This window comes from Mercenaria mercenaria, chromosome 18 (genome assembly GCF_021730395.1).
Source record: "Mercenaria mercenaria strain notata chromosome 18, MADL_Memer_1, whole genome shotgun sequence".
NCBI lineage: Eukaryota > Metazoa > Mollusca > Bivalvia > Venerida > Veneridae > Mercenaria > Mercenaria mercenaria.
The window spans coordinates 44,439,619-44,464,850 of record NC_069378.1 but is presented as its reverse complement, the minus strand read 5'-3'; the positions used below and the strand labels follow the sequence as shown (position 1 = coordinate 44,464,850).

General features: G+C 33.8%; 1 protein-coding gene across 1 annotated transcript; it reads left to right on the top strand.

Annotated features, from left to right (window-relative positions):
• Positions 1–1,980: 1,980 nt before the first annotated feature.
• On the top strand, positions 1,981–25,149 carry LOC128550561 (A disintegrin and metalloproteinase with thrombospondin motifs adt-1-like). Its single transcript, XM_053529806.1, has 11 exons — positions 1,981–2,032; positions 13,384–13,428; positions 14,064–14,143; positions 14,883–14,942; positions 15,408–15,537; positions 16,060–16,182; positions 16,669–16,839; positions 17,851–18,021; positions 20,322–20,486; positions 22,103–22,462; positions 23,782–25,149. The coding sequence occupies exons 1-11, from the start codon at positions 1,981–1,983 to the stop codon at positions 24,183–24,185; spliced, it is 1,761 nt and encodes a 586-aa protein (XP_053385781.1). The 3' UTR covers positions 24,186–25,149.
• Positions 25,150–25,232: the final 83 nt, after the last annotated feature.

Genomic DNA, 25,232 nt, shown 5'->3' with positions numbered 1-25,232 from the left:
ATAATTATTTGAACTCAAAAAGTTGTTTATATGTACAACTGCACTAGTTCTGACTAAAGTGTTATAAACATTGCTTCTTGTGTCAGGTGTACAAATGAAACACCCCTTGATCCAAACAGTATTCCCAGTTGCAACAGCTTAGGGAGAATCTGATCCCACTAAGCCTGCAAAATACAACAACCCTATTGTTATTCAAGCAGCATGTCATGTGTTTTATGTGCTGCTACCACACAAGACAAAAAGTACTTAACTAAATTGTAATTATATATGAATAATTATTAATAAAACAATTGTGTAATTTAGCACACAACTAATATGAGGAAACTGATAAATCATCATACTTTATTTTCCTTTTGTAAATTAATTATTTATATTATATACGAATGAGTTCTGCAATAAACCCTACAAAAATACCATTTTTATTGATAAAATACGGGTGTAATTTCCCCTGCGGTTGCCGAATTTCAATCTTTTATAAAATCGTTTTGTATGAACGTATTTTATTTTACTTTCGTATGTTAATTATTTATGATATATATGATTGAATTATATCAAAAAACCTTCAAACTACCTCTAATTAAAAAGATCCAGGTGTATTCCGGTTATGGAAAGTGTATTCCGGATTTTAGGTTGATTCCGGTTTAATGTGTGACCGATCTGCAAGTTTTGACTGTTGTACAGTTTAACAGTTCTTGTTTAATGTGAATCACAGTTGTACTGTAGCATGTTCATAGTATATAATTCAAAATTACAAGAATATAAAAATAAGTTCATCTTGGCCTGGAATTTAGATTCATCGCACATCATTTTTTTTCATTTCACAGTTTACTTAAACCTTGTCAGGTGTCTTAATTTGAAATATCTTAACCACATTTTTTGTGTGTCTCCAGTAACAGTGGATGAATGCATATATCTGAGCTTCTGGAGATTACTGCTCTGAATAAGAAAATCATAGTTTTTTTAGGAAAATCTGTGTACTTTTTAATTATTCATAAATTTACTCATATATTATTATGATTTTTTAGATTACAAACAATACAGTATATTACACTTTTAACATCAGTAGTGCATGTTCAATGACACAACACAGTCATTACAGTAACTGCAATAATGATGAAACTGAAATGACTGCATGTCCATGGCTTTCAGCAAATTACTAGGAACATATGTATCTTATCTTATTGTTGGTTAACTGCCGTGTCTAATTATAGTGATGTCTGGAGAATTTCATAGAACATGTAATGAAATCTTTGGAATCAAAGTTTAATGATATTGAAAAGGTTCAGTGTCACCTAAATTGACTGTTGGTTAATGCCAGAATGTCAGAGAGAACATGATTGACAATTCCACACTGAAAATAAAGCTACACCTTTGGAAACTGTTTCATATTTGTAACCAAATAAAAACTCAAAATTATTAATATATCTTGAAGAAACATCCAAACCTAATATTAAAGTGGAATCTATGTTATACAATGACAGTCTGATTTATAGTGTATGTTGTTAGTATGCATGACCTGCACTGCACAGAAATGGCAATGTGGAGTAGATTGACACTAACTCCTTAACTCTAGATTATTTAGTCAGGTTAAGTTATTTAATTATACTGATTTTTTGAGAGGCTTGATTGTGAAACAAGCTTTCCAACTTATATGTATATTTCTCAATAAGTAATGGAGTATTAAATCTTCATTGGGCAAAAAATGAAAAATAAACTGAAACACTGTTTTCTGTTCTAAACATTAATCTTAGTACAGAATAGGAAAATGCATGATAATTTAAACTTTATTTATTGTAAACAGTGAGTTTTTTTAAAGGAAAAAAAACCAACATTTTATTACACGTAACGTAATGACGTCATTGGCGTCATTTTAAAGCACCAATGTTTTGAAGCGTTTCTGTGGCAATTTATTCATTATTTCTGCATTATTAAAATATTATGCATCAGATCGGAGTCAGGTTCATGATTTTTTTCTGAAGAATGGATGTACAAACACATTTAGTGTGTCGTAAACGTCCTCGTAAATCGTCAGGTTAGCTTCCGGTTGGGCATGCGCACATACAAATATTAAGCTAACCTACCTCCTTAACATCTAAAAAGATAGCTTTATCTTTAGAGTAACAATATATAAACTTTACAGTACCAGGAATTCGGTTAGTCTGTTCAACAACCTACAAAAGGACAACGCATTTCCATTAAAACATATATACACGTAAATACATATTCATTTATATTCATTTATATTATTTAGCCCGCCCGCTTAGCTCTGTAGGTAGAACATCGGTCTACGGATCGCGGGGTCGCGAGTTTGATCCTCGGGCGGGGCGTATGTTTTCTGTGACTATTTGATGAACGACACTGTGTCTGAAATCATTAGTCCTCCACCTCTGATTCATGTGGGGAAGTTGGCAGTTACTTGCAGAGAGCAGGTTTGTACTGGTACAGAATCCAGGAACACTTGTTAGGTTAACTGCCCGCCGTTACATGACTGGAATACTGTTGAAAAACGGCGTTAAACCTCAAACAAACAAACATCATTTATATTAAAATTTACGAGGGTTGTCCCAGAAAATCGAGAACATTACTTTTTTATTATTTTAAAAATAAGCAACGCATCAAATAATTATTTTAACTGATGTTATTCCAATGTATGTATACTCGACAGGACTATGGAGTTTAAAATTAAATATCTTATATATTGTTATCCAAATTAAGTACCAGTGGACGGAACGAACTCTATTGTGAAAATGTGCTTATTTATTTGTGACAAAAGGGTTGTGTTGGATTTTGTTTTAGAACTTCACTAGACATAAATGATACAAATGCACATTGTTGACTCATAAAGGTCCGTACCTTGAAGAATAAGAGTAATCCTGGTACGAATCTGCCCGGTCAGTGTCAAAGATATCCGCTGTTATTTCCAAAATATGTTTAGGCATTTCAAGAGATAGATGATTAAATTGCTACTAGTATCAAAGCCCAACACCACATAAAGGACCAGCATAATACGTATATAGCAGGTTTAGACACCTACCCAGCAATTTCCTAAGATTGAAAGACATTTCTGTTGGCCCCTACACAGTTAAGCGGGTACAGTTATAAAACGTGAAGTAACGCGCTACGCAGGGGACTCGAACAAAAGGCTTTATAATAGCATCTTTACCATGTCCATGATCCAAGTAGATTACCAGAACCAAACATGATCATACGGATAGTACTCATTAAATACTGAAGAACCACATCTAGGCCAAATATCCTTACACAAAGCGCTGATTGTTATATTGAATAAGAGTCCTATTCTTATAAACCGAGCTGCGGTGGATTAATCTTAAGGCACCTGTCCTACAATTTGGAGGTCGGAGGCGCGAGCCCTGTCAGAGGCGGGACTTTTTACTGAAGAGAGACCGGTTGGTGAGCCACCAGGTAGTTAAATAATGGTTACCGATTGCATACCTGCCTGGTGCCTGGCATTAAAAGATAGGAATCGGGAATTAATGCTGTTCAATTTATGTAGGTGTGTCATAAGCCAACTTGGCTTGCCCTTTCAGTAGGGGTGACACTGTCATGAACAAACACTTTACTTTTACTTTTATATATATTACATGTATCAGACGTTTTCAAAATTCTTTGAAAATTTAAACCCTACAAATTCAATTTTATCGAGATAACCTTTTTTAAGGACAGTCGTATGACATTTGTAGCTCGTCTGATTTTTCAAAAACACATGTAAATAGCCACCAGCATATCTTTGCAAAACCAGGATTTTGGCAAACTACCTTTTCTATTTGACTTGGGAACTTCTATTTTGATTTGAATGGCAGTTTGGGAACCATGGATCAATAAATGACTGAGTTTTGTAATATTTCAAAATTATTTATGTACAAAAACTCAATCAAAAAACTTTGTCCGCCCGGATTTTCCCAAAATCCGATTGGATATACGGTACCCGCCCGAATTTTTTGAAAATCCAGTCGGACTTTTATCTCATACTTTGGCGTACAAGATATTTTTTTCCAGGCGGACATGATGAAATTTTAAAAGTTGTGTAAAAATGCAGTATCTACGACTTATTGTCGTAAATTGTTCGGTCGCGTCGGCGTTGGTTAAAATATATGTTTAGTTCACCTTAAAAGGTTTCCTGAAAAACTTTAACAACAATTGCTTTGAAACTTTTTTATCATCATAAGGTGATTAAGTCGGCCAAGAACAATAACTTTGATAAATATTTTCTGAGAATTATGGCCCTTTCTGTAATTAGAAAATTTGATTTTCGTGGTTACTTTTTGTTGTTGTTGTTTTGGGCCACTTTTTTCCAAAACCTTTAAGAGTCACAGCTTTGAAACTTTGCACACTTGTTTATCATCATTCGATAAGTAAGTAGACGACCAAGCACCATTTCGGAGATTTTTTTATTGGATGTACGATACACTATATAACGGCTGCGTTGTTAAGGAAAACCAATAAATTTGTAGACTATAAAAAATGTCCAGTTAATAAGTTCCTAAATATATTCCTATGATCTAACAATAGTCATTATCAACATCATTAATATAACTCCAGCTTGACAAACGTTCAAAGAAATCATAGACCATTATATAGGCTAGAACAGTCAAACCTGTGTTAAAGACCACCTCTGAACAGAAACCACCTGGCTCTAAAGACCGCATGTTTTGTTTCCCATTTTAACAATTACAGTGTATTTTACCCTGTGAATAAAGACCACCTCCCAATATAGACCACATTTTGGCTCTCCAAAGGTTGGTTTTTATAGATAGATTTAACTGTATATAGGCATCTGTCGGACTTAAAGCAGGAGAAACCCGAAGATCCCACCTTACTAAGGGAGCAAATCGGTATTATATTGTTTGGCTGTGATGCTTCCGAATTTATTACTGTAACAACAGGAGGAGGAATAATCGAAAAACACGTCATACGTTTGGAGGAAATCTTGGACACCTATTACTGTATTAAAAAATCGGGGAACAACGTGTTACCGAGAATGAAAATTGAGTCAAATGTCTCAATATTGGAGCAAAGCTACGCGCTCCCGATATTTTAGAGAGAGGGGAGGTGCGAGGATTTAGGGTTATCGGATCGATGAACGTCTTTCGAGGATAAATATTTATGGAAACTGTTAAAGTATTTAAACAGTTGTAAAGAGTCAGTTCAACCCTAGCTCCATAAGAATGTAAATTTATTTAAGAAAAGCCTAAAGAACAAAGCAAATACATACCTGGCAAACAGAACAGACAAATCGTTTGAAACAGATACTTGGCAGATTCATTTATTATAGAAACTTATGCAAACGACATCTCGCTCATGATTTAATATTGTAATGATAAGAGATCATTTTACGACATCATTTGCATACATTAACCCATTTACAGGTCAATGGGAGACCGACTTTAAGTAACCTACAACTCAGTTTGCGACTTCAGACGAATGGACATATTTCGAAATTAAATCTAAAATGCATGATTGTTTAATTTTGTCTGAGACTATCAAGATTTCAAAACTAACATCTGTTTACACTTATTTTCTATTACAGCCGATGTCATACAGCAGCAATTCTACATGTCATTTGAAGTTCATATACCAATATTTTGAACACGGTTAATAAACAGAAAAGCTTTAACTTTGAACTTTACCAGTATTGAACGGAAATTTCAATCCATTCAAACATGGCATTATAATTCTAGTATTATAAACGTTACACATTTTAAAACTAGATATATGTTGAAATTATAATACTATTTAACTTGATCTGTACAAACAACAATAAAAGTTCGTAACGTTTTTTGTTTTTATTTGTTGTTTTTTTCTCCTTTAAAACGATTTGGTTTTTTTTTTTGTCCTTTAAAGAGAATTTCTATAGTTTTTTTTCCTTTCATAGAATCTTTTTATATTCACATTATATGATAGGAAAATTTGTGCTGAAAACAATGAACAAATAAAAAACAATATGTCACCAGGCTTGTTGTGAAAAATTGTTTTGAACACACCCACTGTTGCTGAAACTGCCAGCGATTTTTCAACATTTTCATAATTTCCTGCTTTTTTATAAATACCAACCAAAATATACATCAAGACAGCACAATACGGTTTTTTTCTTTTTACATATTTTATTATATACTTATTTGATATCATAGTCATATTTGTAATACTCTATCCATACAAATATGGGTACAAATGAAAAGAAAAATTGTTTCATATCTACTTTTGTGAACTTTTTTCAATGAAAAATACACATAGTTGAGAGTATTTTTTTAAATTTTGAAAAAACTCTTTCATAGAATTTTTTCCTGTTTTTCTTGTGTATAGATAATTGTATTGTGAGCATAAAAATGGCTAAAAATGTATGGGTCACCAGGCTAAATTTTATGTTAAGACCGCTAGAATACACCTGTTCGGACGGATAATGGCGCGAACCTGGCCAAACTGATTACATATATGTCTGTTAGAAGTTAAAAGAAAGTTTTAAAAATTCTTAATTCTTTCTATAATTGAATACTAAATCATCTGAAAGGTAATATTGTCTTATCAGTACTAAGTCAATTATCTTACATTATTAACAACACTATCTTTGTACTAAAATGCGATGTGAAAACACAACCACAAAAAAGCAAGATACCTGTCAGGCATGATACTTGTCAATACAACATAAACCAGTATCAACATTTGATTACTGATAAAACTTATCAAAAATGTTATTTCATTCAAGATCCTAAATAATCGTCTGTATGTGTCAAATGTTATTCAGTCAGTTTTATAGAAAGTGTGCGCAGAAATGCCATAAAACTATGGAATCCTTAAAAGATTTAAAGTATCGAAATGTGATCATATATTGTATTATGAATTCTTGCTTACATGTATGTTTAGAAAGATAATAGTCAATAGTCTCTAATATAATAGGTTAATAATGTCCATTTATCAGTCGCAATGTATATGTTAAATGAAGTATTTTATTAAGTTTTAAGCACTTAATACTGTTATAATAAAAAATAACATCTATAAGAAAATCAATTATTTCAATTTTATTTTTTGATGGGGCACAATTCCAGGTCTTGTGGCGGCGTTCCAGCTTTTCAAGTGGAGGAAGACCGCAGGAGCGCTCGGGACATTATTGTATCACGGGCGGGGATAAGTAAAACCACCGACCTTCCGTAAGCCAGCTGGATGACTTTCTTACATGCATAATTCTATGCCCTAATTAATGCTTGAACCCACATCGGTGAGGATTAAGTGGTTCGAATTTAGCGACCTAAACCATTCGGCCACGGAGGTCCCGACCAAGATCATTTAGGAAGTACAAAACACAAACTAAGCGAACTAATAACAACTTGGATTTTATTGCGTCTTGTCATGAAAAGTTATTATATAAATGTACAGCACTTCTCAGGTCCCTAGTAACATGTTCAAAAGTAAATGATACTACGGCGTATGCTCGATTTGCCTGGTCGAAAATACTCGCAGTGATTCAGCTGCTACATGTACTAAAATAAATGTGCCGGCGAACAATGGATACGTTTGGACATTATGTTTCTACTGCATGCTGTACGGTAAAAGTTTGGAAGATGCCACTCGCACGTTCGGATGTAGTTACAGAATGGCAGATTGAGTGAAAAGAGAAACCTGAGTTACTTTCAGAATTTAAAAAAAAAAACAATTAAAAAAAAAACAGGACATAATTGATAATGCATCCATTCATATAGAAAATTGGCCCAAATCGGGATATTGGATAGCACATGCATTTTCATACTATTCCAAAAGGCAAATAAACACTTTGAAAGAAGTTACTTATTTTGCACTTGGCATAAGAATAAAGAAATTTAAATCCCAGTAAGAGATTTAATGTTTAATCAAAATTGCAGACTTTAAATACAGTGTTGACATATAATGTTTATATAGTAAAATTCAAACTTAAATTTATTTTATTGGTATTTCCTTTTATCTGTTTTATCCTTTTAAGTTAAAAAAAGTTATGACTTTATAACGTATTTATACGGAGGTGACGATAATATATGTTTGCTTAAAAATATAGATGACCCAAATAATATTTTAAAATATTACCAATTTATACTGTCTATATTAAAATTAAAGTAGCACCATGACTGCGCAATGTTTGAAATAGTACATTAATGTAAAGCCCTGCACAATATAAATAAATCATTTAACTACTGACTTTTTTAACGAAATACTGTTATATATGACAACAGATTGTGAATGTAGCTCTACAAACACGGATTAACAAATAAAAATGAAGATAAAATTCAGTTTCTACATCTTAAATTGAATTGTGAAAGAAAAAGATGTGCATCGAATATCTTTAATCGGTAACAATAAACAAGTCGTATTTGATGTCGACGATGCATTTAATTCTTTTTATTTTACCCCGCCTAGATAAGAGTTTCTGTAATATGATCAACACTGCTTAGATAAGACTTTCCGTAAATAAAATAAATATTTTCATTCTGAAATACCAGAAAACTGTCCATGGAGCGGAACAAGAAACTTCTTATTTACAATTATTAACAATAATTCAAGAGGCGTTCATAAAATGCTTATACACATTTTTGTCTATCCCCGTTGCACAGCAGCGAACGTTTACAAAAATAAAATATCTAAAGATGAAAACGCCTCGAAAATTAATACTAGATGTAAACACGTATTTTTAAAAGCCTGAAAATATCTCTCCACTTTAATTGTGAAAAAAAAAAGAGTTTATTTCGATTAAATTTACACTTTACTTTCTTATGAACACGCCATCATAGAAAGAGTAACACAATTTGACTGCTTAAAGCCGGCGACTACTTAATATACTTAATATAAGTTGAAGGTCGAAATAAATCTCAGTTTTGGAAGTCAGCTGACTGACTGCTACAGCCAGAGTCTGTATTATACAAGTAGCTGCTAAACCAGTTTTTACTTTACCAGAGAAAAAAAACAAATCTTTCTCAAATATGTTAATTCACTTTAAAACCCTAAACCCATCGCATGATATATTGAAACACCTAAGAAAAAAAGAGCCAGTAACCCACAATATGAAGTCCATGTGAACCTACGCTAGAGAACACGGAGGTTACGTTATAATTTTTCCATTGCTGGGCAACAGTGCTGTTTTCATAATTGCCATATTGCTTTAGTTTTATGAATGCTTTTCAATTACGTGCCTGAGATTTATGGATATATCCAGTGTTAGTTGTAAATTTAGGACAGCTTTACACTGCAATGACCTATTCAAACGGTAGACACATTGTCCTTAATTTTAAACTACGGTCACGATATTGGTCATAATTTTGCGGTTATCATTAAATCGTCATTTCTTTTCGTGCCTGATACTGTTAAAGGTAACACACCGAACATGTTTTATATTTCGTTTCTTCCGATATAACAATTCGAATTCATAATAAAAAGCCGAAAACATCGATATCTATTTAAATTTTTTGAAAAAATAATTAAATTACTAAAAAAGCTGATAAGAGGGTTGTCATTATGAACGTTCTAAAAATAGAACGTCAAAGAGCTGTGACCTCGGCTTTTACAGCTAAAAATCTTTAAAAGTCCAAGCTACCGTTGTGCAAGAGCTGGTACTTTTGTCCAGATTTTCTAGATATTTCAAAATTAGCAGTCTCCGTCATTGAAATGCACCAAAAGTACTGACAGGTATGTCTATAGACGTAATCATCTATATCCTTAGCACGACCAGTACATTTTTATACCTTCTCGCCAGGCATACGTGAGATTTGACAAGTTGAACACAGAAAACATCAGCTTTCCCGGAAGTATTGGGTATAATGTTGCATTTTGTTCTAGTTAGGAGGTCGAGAACAGTATCTTAGTATTAAAACACCACAGAAAATGAGCTCATATGACCTTCAGCTTTTGGAAGTAAAGAAAATGAAATTACACAGGCTAAACTTGCAAACGAAAGTCGCATTTGCATGCATGGGTGCTGTTGCTAGAACGATCAGATTAATCATTGCATGCCGCCTTCACATTTGAAATGCAGATTTCTGAATCATGCTAACATAAAATACATGAAATGAGATTCCTTTTATTTTTCGTGTTTTTTGTTATTGTTGTTTTCTATTAAGCAGTATTTTTTTTCATAAAACGGAGTCATATATAATGGGCGTTTATTTATGATGACGATTGCCTATAATGACAAACAACATAAAAGTTTTAAACGCAAAAATGTCAAATAAAAAGAATCAAAACATGGCTATGTCTAAATTCTTATCATTTTGAATTAAAGATTCACTCTTATAGCAGGAAGACCATTTCGTATCTCACAGGTCAATTTTCTTTCGTGGTCAAACAGCAAAACGTTGGCCAATCGCCTTATCAGCTACCATATGTATTGCGTATGTAGGGCATTTTGGTGGTTTTAATTTATGAATGAAGACATAGTCATCCACTCACCAAACTGACAAGCTGCGATGTCTTTTATGTGTTTCTTTAGAAACCAGTCAAAAAGGCAATGGTCCTTTTAACATAAAAATGAACATGCTAAGAAATTTAATGGAAGATTGATCTGCAGTGGCTGAACTACTAGGCTTGCGATCTTTTCAAGTGGGCTTGTTTAAAATATGTAGTACTTCTATATTATTTAATGATTATAATTCTCTTATTTGCGTAAAAAAATATCTACATCTAATTCAAACCCATTTTCTATCTACAGTAAACCTCACTTATAAGGAACTCGGATATAAGGAACACTCGATTATAATAAGGAACAGTTTTCAATTCCCCGATCTCATTCCTCTTTTATTCAATGTAAAAATCCTCGGTTATAGGGAACCCGGTTATAAGGAACACTCGGTTATAAGGAACACTTTTTCTAGTCCCAAAGTACAAAATTCAATGGAAAACCCCTCGGTTATGGCGAACAGACATAAAGAATAAAAATTATTGAAAACTGGAAATAAACAGGAGAATCGCTGATGACGTCAGAGTAACGTTGGCACTTTCATGCGCTTTTATGCACATGAATAAACACATATTATTTCATTTTTATGATCTTTAGTTTGTTATTTAACGGATATGATAAAAAGAAAATAATATCATCATTAACTTATATTTACTCGAGATTATGTTTGAGAGCTACATGTATTAGGTATTTCATGTTAACAATAGTGAACGAAAATCAGTCGCGGACAGGGTCAAATCATACTATCCTAGATAAATGTGTTAATTACGCGTGATTAACAATGGCAAACAGTCCAGTTTACCAAATTTTCAATTGTAAAAATTATAGAAAGTGCTAAAATAGCAAAACTATAGGTATAATTTACACTTTAGTCCGTATGTATGGCACCGTTGTCTAGTCGTAATGCACTGTATGTCATAAACACCCTAGTTTTAAATTTTAATTGGTAGTCTAACTTAACATTTTTGTATTAATTTTTTGAGCATTTATTTAATATTAGTATTGACGCCTATTCACATAACATGCTGTCTAGCAAGGTAAGGGCTGCAACATATCTTATAATCATAATGTAGTGCTCTCTAAAAAGAAGATAGAAAAAGCCGACAAAAATAAACACAAATCATTCTTACCGACGTACATTTTGGCTTAGTTTAGGTTTAAACGCCGTGTTTCAACACTATTTCAGTCATATACATACTGTCAGTTTACCTTACTATCTCTCTAGGAATGGACCGGTACTAGACTCCCAACTTTCTCACATAAAGATTCATGGTCGACCCAGAGCCCTTTTCAAACGTCAGTCAAATAGAGTTCGTTATACAAACCTCGGCTACAAGGCATTAGTTCGCTATACGGATATAAGGAACCTCGGTTATAAGGAACAATTTTTAGAGGTCCCAAGCTGTTCCTTATAAGCGAGGTTTACTGTAGTGATGAAGTACCATCAGTGAAAACAAATACTATATTAATCAGATATAATAAATCGTATGTTGAAAACATCTTTCGGCGTGGCTTCAGAGACGTATAGTAAGTTAAATGAATGTAATATAAAATAACCCAAATTATATAAAGATAATTATACACTCTTTTTTTTTATTTTTGTCAATTACTTATAGACCAGCCACAGAAAACTGTATACTCTTATATTTCCATGACGGTAATTTTACATGATTTGCATGAAAATATTTTAGAAGTACAAGAAATGACTGTATCTAGTTAAAATTGATAGTTGCATATATTAGTCCAAGACTATGTGTTTAACATCTACACTTTAATTTGGTGAGGGCATAAAAAGAATAGGTAGCCGGTTTTGGTTGGTCTTTAAGAGCACCCTGTTCTAACACATCAAAACAACACGAAGAGGTTATACGCCTACGGAATACTTTCACGGGGCGAAATCAGAATGAGTTAAACACGCATTTGTACCAGTTCGTATTGTCTTTATCTAAGTAAGTAGAAGAGATAGCAGAGCACTATTTCATGGCACATTTTTGGCATATGTAGCAGGTCGACCTGACATTAATGTGTAAATGTGTTTGAAAAATGTTAACCCACGGGAAGTAAGAAGTCCTGCGGAATTACTTAGGATTTCGTAAATGTCTAGTGAGTTATTTTGCGTGACTAAGTATGTGTGAATTAAGTGTAGCTCAGGTCTGTTATATCAATTCATTTATGAAATGTCTTAAATATAATCTAGCTGATCGAATGCGGTCGTTCTCTTTCTCGGCGCCGATAATTAGCCAAGTTTGCAACAACAACTTGAAAATTAATTTTGGTATTTTCAACGATAATTGCATTTGATAATTTCAGCGACATAATCCTGTGGCCAAATTTAATTTAACATTGCACATAAGCTACATATATTGATGACATCCATATCCTATGTAAAATCTGACAATGGAAATTAGATTCAATACCGCTGCTCCAAGCTGATTAGTACAGTAGATGAAGCAAATGATTACGGAGCGCGTTGTCTAGAGTTCAAGTTTGATATACGGTTGAGGCGATTATTACCAAGGTCATTTCGTCGGAAATTATTAAGTCTGCCATACGTTATTAATATGGGGAAGTTATTAAAGTTAGTTGCAGAGAATAGATAGATGCTGGTACAAAATGGTTCATTAACTGGTCACAATAAACCAACGCTTCTTACAATCATTCAGTTTTTTCGATATAAAAGAAATCTAAACACGTCCTATATTGCTTATTTAGCTCTGTCATTTTCAGTGTTTCGACAGTCGTTTTAACAAAAATGACGTCATGATCTAGAGAGGCGTACATACTAAATGAAAGGGTTTAAAATTTGTGCTAAACTGCCACGTTTTCCTAAATTCTGAAAAGTTCGTGCGAATTTAATATGAATACTTTATGTTTGAATTTCGGCCGTTGGATATTTTTGTTTTGTCTAGACTTTATAATGTTTTATTCATATGTGGTTTGTTTTCTTGTTCCAGTTTTTACAATCAATGTTCTTTGTTCGGTCAATATATATTGTGTAGGTAAGTCCTGTATCATTTTTAACAATTTTAAAAATGTTCTCCTATATCCATACATAAAATATTTTCAAAGATACGTGCGAATGGAATTATAATATTTATAAAATGTACAGACTACTGATGCGATACAAAAGCCTGATTATGGTATTCTCAGGCAGCTTTGAAGGAAAATATTGGTATGGGCAGTATTAGTAATAATGATTACGGTATTCTCATGTAGCTTCGAGAGGAAAGTACAATTATAATGATTACGGTATTCTCACATGGCTTTAAAAGGAAAATACTATAATAATGATTTCGGTAAACTATAGTTACTTGTAAAAGGGCACGTTATAGTTATTGCGGTATTCTCATGGAGCTTCGAAAGGTAAGTAGTTGTTTACCAAGCTTTGTGCTTTGACCATTTTCTAAAGAATTTTACACGATTTTACTCGACTTTTACAAGTGATAATGTTGAATGTATTCTAAGGTAGCTTTAAAAGTTATAGTAAATAAACAGTAAAAGTAATAATGATGAAGGTATTTATTCTAAGGCAGCTTTGAAACAACATTACAAGTGATACTTGTTTAGCTATACACTCAGGTAGCTTTAAAAGGACAGTCCTGTTAATTATGATAACAGTGTTTTATATTTACAGAATCTTTGGAGTGTTACGACTGTGCCAACACAGATAGTATTGACAACTGTACCAGTAAATCACAATGTAGTGACGGCCAGGTATGTACAGAAAATATTGTTAAAGGCCGGTATCAGATGTAGCACTTTACACTACCTCTCATGGACAGACGCAGTAAAATAGTGTCGAACGTTTACTTGCTTGGCTGCGCTCTACGCTTTGAAAGGACGTATCTTCGAATTGTTTAAACCAAATTCGAAAAACTGCTTTGATGTCCAGTCAGCCAAATTCATATGCAGTTTTGTCTAGACATGTCAAAGTAAATATATAAAAGCATTATCATTTGTTGCAAATATAAAACATTTACAATATCACGAAAATGCGTTTCAAATTGTTTAATGATTTTGAAAGTATGAAAGCAACCAAGCTACGTAATAGCAGACTCGGTCTGATTGAGTCTATTCGTGAGAAGTAATGAAATAGTCAACACCGTTAACGTCCCCAGCACCAGCTTAATTCTATTATAGTAAAATTTAGTGTTCTCCATGATCCCAAAGAACCAGAAAATATAACAACATTGTTTACAAGACTATGGTTACACATTCAGAGAGAAAAACGTGCACCACGTAAAGCAAATAAGTTGAATTACGGTTTGTTAAAGCAAATCTTCCGGAATTCAAAATAGCTATACTGGAAAACGTTAGAAGGGTAGAAAATTCTGTATTTTATAGGAGACTTTTGTATGATCTTAGAGTAATAAAGAAACTAAAACTGATCACTGATATCACTATATAGTTAGAAATGATCTGATATTAAGTAACTTTTTCATATGTTTTACAGTCGTGTTACCTAGATACGGGTTCATCGGGACAGTTCAGTCTAGGCTGCATAGAAAATCAGGTATTGATTTACAAGTTTAGATGATAATGACTTTTGCTACCATAAAATGATTAAAGAATGACTCACTGCTGCTTTTTATTTCTTTTTTGATATAACAGGGATCTGTGGTCTAGTGGCTCAGGTGTCAGCCATTCAAACGTTTAAGTCGCGGGAATGACCCACTGGGCTCACGACCAAGCCCTCTTTTATAACATCAGTACTGGTTTTCCAGGAAGCAGGCTCAAAAGTGGTTCAGTTGTTCAATTAAGCTTAATTAAAGCGAAATTAAATTAAATTTATTTAGTGTAAATTAATTTACTGTGGGGAATCACATGATCAAAATAATCTCTAAACAAAAAATATGTTTTGAAGAACATGAATACATTTCCTACCGTGATAAGATGTGAAATTTAAACATAGCCTAACATATGACTCACGAAAGTTGAAAGAACTAGAAACTTACTGAAATTTCTTTTATTATTGTAGAAATGTGGCGCTCTTCCAAACAATCCACCCGGTATAGTTGGGAGGGATGTAAATAAACGTGAATCTCAGACATGCCATGAGTGCTGCAGTACTGATAATTGTAATAAACACCTCTGCGAACATTTCAAACGTATGTTGTTTTGTTTCGATATTACTGCATGTGAATGTATGAAAATGTGTCATATTTTTAACAAGTTTAAAACAGAAAATATGTATTAAAAGTATAGGTAACGGTGCTTCATTTTTCATACAGATTTCCGTTTTAAACTTGTTTCTCAGTCAGTACACAAAGTGTAAAGAAATTCTGTTTGTATTTTACGATAAATACATGAAATTAATATTAAAATTCACTATTAAATTAGTTAATTCTTTGTTTAGATTTTCTTATTTCATTGGGTCAGTTAAATAAGATAAACAATTCAATAATGGAAATAACTGCGCTTAAAAGCTCTTCTGTTAAGAAAGAAGATTATTTTGCCCGATAGGACAGCTCTTTGGCAATTGTGGATCTCATCTTTGACCAATATAAAAAGATATAAGCGTACTTTAAAAAGTATCTTTCTGAACTATATTAATAGGTCCTACTTTGTCTCCCGTAAACTTAATCAATGCCTGTATTATCCTCGTACGGACCGTCTCTCATTTGTTCCAGCAACGACTTGTGTTGATAACGAAAAAGTCGACTGTGCATTTATGAACACTATAGCGAATATCTGTCTGGATATTCCTCATGCGAAAACAATATGCCCAAAGTTCTGCGGGCTATGTTCACTTGGTAAGCAAATTTTTATTTAATTGTTATAGCCCATATTTGAACATTTTAGGTAAATTGCATTTAGACCTTGGATTGATATGTGTTGTTAAGCTCGAGAAAAAAAATGCATGGAGCAGGTACAAATTTGTACAACATTCTTTTTCTACCACTTATTTGTCCCAATATAAATTGTTACGTACTTTTAATTGCAAGCTGGTATATATCAGCAATCAGGTAATGATATTGTATGCAAATTAATCCCGACTACAGCGACTCTTTACTGGACAATACATGGGGTATCCTGAAAGTAGCATAGGTTCAGATGTTATTAGCTAGCTCTAATTAGTCAATAGTGAGTCATTTAGAGCTTTTACCTTCTAACTGGATGTCTCCACTTCCATTTTTCGCATATGATAACAGGACACTTCCGTATGTCGCTACATCTGACTACTTTATTGGAGATATTAGTCACTTGTGTGCAAACAGTTTATATATTTCAAATTTAAGTTGATGGGGAATGGGCAGATTGGTCTGTTTGGTCAGGCTGTGATGTGACATGTGAAAACGGCACGCAGTCTCGCCGACGGACGTGCACTAATCCGGCGCCGGCGTACGGTGGCTTAAACTGCACTGGAAACAAAATGGAAACAAAAGTGTGCCACCGAGAATTATGTCCAGGTTAGTGCGCGGTATACAATGTGATATTGTAAAGGTATTAAGGACGTTAAGGCCGAGGACGAGTGAAATATATACCATGCATCCCGCACGTAAACAAATTTTCATAGCAGCCGAATTGTTTGACAGGACCAAATATGTAAAAAAGATTTTGACATGGCATTATTTTGTAAAACTCTTTTGAGTTACAAAGTTTGTATGATTTCACTGTTTCCATGGCCACCGCTATTTTTTACATGGAAATTATATAGAGGATAATCCATTATATCATGGTCAGTTTTGGGAATAAAGCAATAAAAATAGTTGAGACACTAGCCTTTTACCTACAGTATTTAAATGTTAATAAACTTTTTTCACATATTCCTGAATATTATTAAGAATATTATAAAATGACTGTACGAACAGTGTTCTTTATTAGCATAACACACTGCCAAAGAAAGCCCTATGTCTAAGCTACATTCATGTGCTATTTTGATCAGTTAATCACCAAAACTGACTAAGATATGGTGGAATTTCTCTCTATATAGTACTAGTCAGTTCCAAACTGAACGCTTGCCGTGAAAAGAGTGACATTAGTTTAAGTTTATTTGAGTTCTTTTTTTTTATGTGAACAATTTTTATTTTCACACGGTTGGACCCACCAGACAATTTGGTACCTATGAAAAATTGTCTAAGGAATGGGTTGCATAATAGACGTTACTGGCTCCTGGTTTAATTCTTATATTAATAACTTGTCTCTGTCATCAGTCATAGGACTGATAAAGATATATCACAAATTCAGTCATATGATATATGTGTAAACCTTTGCATACTTAAGTCTACTTCATAATTAATTTATTGCATAGAATAAGATTATTTCTGTCGTGACGTGATGCATTTTTTTCATAACTACTTTTTTAATAAGTCATAACATGCATTACATACATGTATGTAATGTACAAACGTTTCGTTCACATATTCCCATGATTTAAGAATATAAAGGTTTCAACTGATTTTTAGTTTCGTTTATTAAAGTTCACGGAGGATGGACAGAATGGATGGACTGGGAAGCGTGTTCAACCACTTGTGATATTGGAATACAGAAACGCCATCGCACCTGTTCCAACCCTGTACCAGACAGGTTTGGAGACCATTGTTATGGTGACACTATGGATGTCCGCTTGTGTTTCCCAGGTCCTTGTACGAGTACGTGTATATACATAGAGAGCAATTTATTTATTTTGTTAGATTTTAAATCGCATCAGCATATATGATCAAAATGAAGATTTTAAATTTTAGTGATCTATAGTAGAACGACCAAAGTCAAATGACAGGGAGTTAAGTAACGTCTTTCATTTAAAAGTAAAATAAAGTTAGAAAAGATGTCATCAAAGCACTATGAACCCGCCCGCTTAGCTCAATAGGGAGAGCACAAATTTATGAATTGCGAGGTCATGATTTCAATCACCGGACAAGGCGTATTTTATTCGTAACGATTTGATAATAGACATTGTGTCTGCATTCATTCGTCCTCCACCTCTGATTCATGTGGGGAAGCTGGCAGTTACTTGCTTAGAACGGGTTTGTACGGGTACAGAATCCAGGAACACTGGTTAGGTTAACTGCCCGCCGTTACATAGAGATTTTGCAACTGGTGAAAAATTCAAAAAACATAAATTTAAAACATTTCAAACATTTCAGTATGTATAAACGGTCGCTTGCCACTGTAATTAATTATTCTAAAATAGATTAATAGTGGCAATTTATATTACTTCTAAATCTAAAGCTAAAAAGCACGCATGTACATATTTTTCCATCAGTAGGTCTACGATATTGCCTTTTGATAAGTGGATATTGCTTCAGTGTAAATTGAAATAGATGCAATAGTTTTATAAGTACATGTAGCAAGGCAATTTTGAATAACAAAAGTAATAAAACACATTTTTGTTTCTATTTAATACTTTTCAATGTTTCTTACATAAAGCTGCCGGTTTTGTCATAAGATATAAGATAAGATGACAGTGTAATATTCTCCAAGCAACATAACGTTTGATTAAAGACAAATAGTTGATTTTTTTAAAACTAGTTGAAGTTTAACTTAATATGTTGGTAAAGAAAACAAGCAGCACACTGTCTCTTTAAATAGAAAACAAGTTGAAAACCACAGGGTGCCCTACACGACATGAATGAAAATGTTGCAGGCTTGGTTGATCGAGCCCTTTCATGGACCGTGGTGGAAATGCAAGATACCGTCCACACTCTAGCCCCGCATTGAGCTAATCTCGACATTTGCACATGTTACAGGTACCGACATTAAGTTTAGTGTATTCATACCGCGGCGTATATGGAACCTTCATTAATACGCAGAGTGCAAATGTGATGTTATCTGGCCCGGCAAAGTGCACTTTTAATAGTTTGAGAGACAGGTCTTGTTTGGAGTCGTTTCAGTAGACCTTGCTTTTGCTATTCTGAAGCCGCTAATTCAATGTGTTTCACGAAGAACCTAAAGTTAAGACATTTATTTATTTTTCCTTTTATCTGCTTTCTCAAACAACAACATACGAGGAAACATACAATCTGTGGTAATTTTGTATCACCTTATCATTAATTCGTAACCAAAGGTCAAATTGTGTTACTTTGAAACGTAACACCATATTAGCGTGGAAACACAGGAGACCAAATGTTTACCAATTTTAAAACATTACATGTAACTTCAATGACAGATTAGCATTCTATATACTCCTAAAATGGTTTGATGTTCTTGATACATTGTTACTGTCTTTTCTGTTCATCAGAAATTTCATTTAGCGATTGCAGTATCGTAATTCATCATATTTCAACATTCACCAACGACGCTGTAACGCGTCTGAAACACAGAAATACGATAGAGTCAAGTACAACATGTACATCTGTTGCATGCAAGTCCACTGATAGTCGGGATTTACGGCCTTAATACCATATAGGTTTTTAACGTGTTTACAAAGACTTTAATTTGCTTTTACCGAGTACGAAATAGTTATACTCATTTTAAAACGACGTAGGCACGAATAACAAATACATTTGTACCGGCTAGGTTCCAAAGCGTGTAAGGTTCTCCTGGTTATGTGGACAACCTCTAACATTTCTATTAGTAAAATGTAATATCGTTTTGAGGAAAACATAAGACATTTTTACCTCCGTACGGTAACATTTGATAGCAAACATTTCTGAATGAAAATAATTTTCCTCGTTATTTACTCTAATTTCTGTATTTCGTTTAAAAACTTGAGTATCTACAGACATGTCATTAAACACAAAGGATATCATTCTCTTGAAAAGTATAAAGAAACGGGAAGGCAAACTCCTTCATAGACATATGCATGTATATTTTCAGAATAAAGCCGTTCATTCATATTTGTTTATTTCTGTGATGACACAGACTTTCATAAAATGCCACGTAAGTACAGTCCTTATCTGTGAGAATTCAAAACACTATCAGTAAAGTATCGCTATAATTCTCGTTTCAGATGGTGGCTGGTCAAGCTGGGGAGCATGGAGCAGCTGCACAGTCACCTGTAGTGGTGGAACAAAGACCCGATCACGAACGTGTACGCATCCCCGTCCATCACCATTAGGAAAAAGCTGTGAAGGCGATACAAGCCAAATCTCCGGATGTGGCAGTGAAGTTTGTTGTAAGTAATACCATCATGCATGATGTTTATCATCCTCCGCCGAAGGAGGATATATATATTTAAAGCGTTGTCCGAACGTATTTTTTCTAGTCAGTCCAACCGTACGTCCGAAGTATCATTATTTGAAATATTAAAATAAAATAAAGGAGAAACATTAATTGATATAAAGAAGTGCCACTTTCTGTAAGATTGCCTAAGTCATACAAGATGCATGGCCCTTTGTACATTTAATTCTGTAGTGTTTCCATCCAATATATTCTTCCAGCCGGAGTCATCAATCATATCTAATTAATGGAGTTTCAATTACACACAGTCAGAATAAATCTCAACTGATATAGGAAAATAAGGTCCTGTCAAATTTAATCAGATTGCCAGAGGAAGACAAGACTGATGACCATTTGTAATTACATGTAGTACATATCATTATGTAAGTCAAATTTTCTGTCCTTCCGGAGTCTTTTTGCAGACAGTTCTGAAGGATTAAAAAACTTTTTTAACATTGCAGAAATGTCTATGGACACAGAGAAATGTTGCCCTGTATGGCAAGATTCATGGCCATTTGATTTATTATACTAATACATGGTTTAGTCTATTTCAATAAAACATGATAGATATGTTAATTAAGACAGGATAATACGGCACTGTAAGCTTCAGCAGGATAGTCAGATGAAAACGACAGTTAAGGTCCTAAGTACAAATTAAGTGTTTTTCTGTCCGTCCCGCGCCATACCTAAAACAGGGTTAAGAGTGTTTGAATAAAAAAAAATACAAGATTGTAAACTGTCTTTGAAAAATATAGTCCTGCGAATAGAGTATTTCTCTGCAAGTGGCATTGTCCCATTTTTCTACGGGATATTGCGACCAAGCTTAGTACATATATAGCTTTCTTGAAGACAAAGGTACATATGTTTCCAGAGTACTAGAGTCGAGGTCAAGGTTACCAAAAATAGAAATCAATTTCTATACAATAACTTCAGTTAGTAACAATGTATTGCTAAGAAACTTTGTATTTAGGAAGCTTGACGCTACGGTTTACTTGTTTTTTGGGTCAGTACATGTATCTGAAAATTACAATTTGCCTTATGCCGGAAAAAAGTACTAGGTTCAACAAATTCAGTTGCATAGAGATTTTATTATATTCCTCAACATCTAAGGAATCGACTCAATTCATATTTTACCTTTTTACAATAAGTAGAGAACTTTTCAATAAGCCAACCAGGGTGTGACTTCAGAACGCGCAGAATGAAATATTTCATGTTTACTATTAAGTAATAGGCTATCAGACGCAAAGTAACACGTACGAAAGTAGAAATTCTGAATCCATTTCATTATTTGTATATAAAGATCATGTTATAGGTTTATGGAGAGATGCCGACTAAATATCTTTTATATAATACCTCATTTTGTTTGCAACCTGATATTCGTACTCATAGTAAGAATAACTTAATTTTATTTGATTACTTTTTTCTCTGTTCTTATAATTTATTTAATTAGACTTTAAGTCAGCAATAAGAAATAGTAACACACACACTTAGTCAGGTGAAAAATATTAATTCAAAATTCTCGAAGACAAAAATAAAAAAAAAATTAAAAAAAATCTTATCTTTTTGACGTAGACATAGACAATGGACATGTTTGGAACAATGTGACGGCATGTTACGGTTCGGACGACGACTGTTGTCGATACCAAATGCAGTGTACGGGCGAGACAATCATAGTACTTGGAAAACTTATGTACGGTGCAAAAAACAGGACACCGGACTGTCAATATGGCATAAGCAATTGCAAGGAGACGGACAAGGTCGCAGCTTGTTGCACCTATAATTCTAGTGATATCTTCACCCCGTTCAATACGAATGACTTCTCAGCAGTTTTGGAGAACTGCGTAGGAAAATCGTCGTGCGCAGGATGGGCACGCAGCCTGAAGACTGCTCTGTTTTCATCTTATGCTTGGATGCAATATGCCTGTGTCAGGGGTAAGTACATTATTACGTTGTGTATAGTTAGAATTTCGTCCAGTTGATATTAAGATTTACTTCTAGGAACACTTTATAATAAGAACCATATGCCCATTTCTCACAATATTCTCTACAAAGTTTAGCCAAGGATAATGTCCAATAGGTACAGTGTTCCGATTCACGATCGACATTTTTATTTCTGAACCCCGATTCTCGAATGTCGAAACCACAATACTACGATGATGAAAGTCGAAAACACGATAAAAAAAAGTCGAAAACTTGTTACTATGAAGGAAAAAGTCGAAATCATGAAACTACGATGTGCTTTGGACTTTCGACTTTCGTTGTCGTAGTTCCGACTTTCAACATCGCAGCTTCGGCTTTCATCGTCGTGGTTTGACATTAACTATTAGAAATTGAAAGCACGATGGTGAAAGTCGATACCACTATGATATAACTTTAAGTCGAAACTACGATGGTGGAAGTCGAAACTACGATGATGAAGTCGGAAGTTCGAAGGCGGAAGTCTTAACCACGAATATAAAAATGCCTTATTTCAACTGTCACCACAATCGTAGTTTTATGTTTTTGCCATCGTGGTTTCAACTTTGGTCATCGTAGTTTCGTGATTTCCACTTTCAAGGTATGAGGAGCAGGAATAAAATTCTCGATGGCCCAAACGGAACACCGTAAATAGGAAGTCATGTTCTAAGAACTCTTCCTCCTCAATCCGAAACCATGTAATTGTGTATGACTTTTTGTAAGAATGTGTAGATTGTTCAAATACAGATACACGACGTAGACGAATGAAACAAACTAGTGGAACGCATCTGTTCTCCAACTTTGAATAGTGACTGGCAAAACACGATATACTTATTTTGCATATACGTCCCGCACATCCGGCATATGTAATATCATTTGAAAATTTAAAATAAAATATAAATAATAAATAGTTCAGTGAGATCAAAATCTTTTGCATTTAAATTTTATCAATTTTGAAAACGTCTCGCGTGTAGTGTAGCTGAATTTGGATGCTTACCATATTGTTACGGTCGTTTACGCATAGCCTGCACGTTTAAAGCCAATCTCTAAAACCTGGGTCAGAGAGTTGACTTTTTGGCTCAGTTGTTAGAGCATGAAACTAGCACCCCCAGCGACCCGGGTTCGAATCTTGCCATATCCAGTTTGGATGTCCCGTTATACATGAAGAATACTATGCTCTTTGATTTGTTACGGCCAAAAATCGTAAGAATATAAACGAAGTAAAAATGACAAAGCATTATTCTATTAAACAAACACTTCTTGTACACGTGCGTAATTATATTCTTTTTTTCTAGATCCAGACATTGCTTTCAATGCTTTCTGGGTGAACGACTTTGGTCCTATTGCAGGCCAGACTATCGTATTTACTCGCATCGTAATGAACGATGGAGAAGCTTACAGTAATTCTATCGGAGAGTTCACGGCGCCCGTAGATGGAATATACTCATTTAGTGCACAGATGTGTTTTATCAGTCGTGATAATTTATATTTTGACATTAAGGTAGGGAACACAACTTACGCGTCAGCCAATGCATCAAATTCCGAGTCGTTTCCTTGCCGTGTGGCACAGACTGTTGCCCACGTGGTAAAACACCAGAAGGTCATTGTGCAATGGACTGCTGACACTAACACTAGCGATTATATAGCACAAGATAGTCATATAAGAAATTACTTCACCGGTATGCTTGTGCATTTCTAGATATGGGTATAAAATTTAAGAAAAGATTATACTGAGTTTGTTTACATCCGCTGATATGAGTTACCACAAATGGTGTAACACAAACTTCCCAAAACGATAATACACTTTGACTTGTTAGTATATTGCCTACCTGCTCATGAGTTAAACAGAAAATGTATTAGTTTTAAAAATACTATTTATTTGAAATGAAAACGAAGTGATTTCATGATATTTACCAATTTACTAAGTTCGTAAGACAACCATTGAAATGTGGTAACGTGTACTGCAAATTCACTCATAATGTAAATCATGCACAAAATTGATATTACATTTGAGTTGGCGCAATTCCATATGATAAGTGTAATTCAATAATTCAAGACTGCACTGAATTAGATCGTCGCCTCCGTGGTTTTCTAACAATTCAAAAGTTCATTCCAGCGAAATATTTTTTTTATTTTTTTACTGTTCTATCAAAAAAGACGAAAATTGCATTTTACAGTCTTGGAACTATATCAGACAGTAAAAGAAGTATATTCTTTTTCCTGAAAACCCGGCCTTAAAAATACCCTAACGATCAGTTTTGTTGTTGCTTTCTTCTGATGTACAACAGTTTGATTTCTTTTGCCAGCTTTAATAAATGTAAGGTAAAGATATTTTATAATGGATCGTAAAAAAGGCATCGAATTTAACTTCATTCTTCCTGCACCTTTTATTTAACTTTCGGTATGTGCAGAATCCAGAAACACTACGTATATTAGTGTTAACCAGTCGACATAACACATAAATTAAAAGGCGTTAAAACGGTAAAAGCACATAAGAATACTTGGCATACTTACTTTTTATAATGATTCAACGTAGCAAATGAGTTTATTATAAATCAAAACTGAACCTGCGTTAGATATTGCTCACAATTCACCTATAGAACATATCATCGTACCTGTTTTCGGTGAAATGTTAGCACAATGTATTTATACCCACAATTGTATATATTCATTAAATTCAATAACAAGGTATTTTTCTATTGCTGGGATTGCTTTTACCTTTATTTGATTGTTGAGTATGCTGTCA

Coding starts and splice junctions, on each gene's coding strand:
- LOC128550561 (XM_053529806.1), top strand. CDS start 1,981: ATGGATGTACAAACACATTTAGTGTGTCGTAAACGTCCTCGTAAATCG. Junction 15,538..16,059: donor CCTCTGCGAACATTTCAAAC/GTATGTTGTTTT, acceptor CATTTGTTCCAG/CAACGACTTGTGTTGATAAC. Junction 18,022..20,321: donor TTTCCCAGGTCCTTGTACGA/GTACGTGTATAT, acceptor TTCTCGTTTCAG/ATGGTGGCTGGTCAAGCTGG.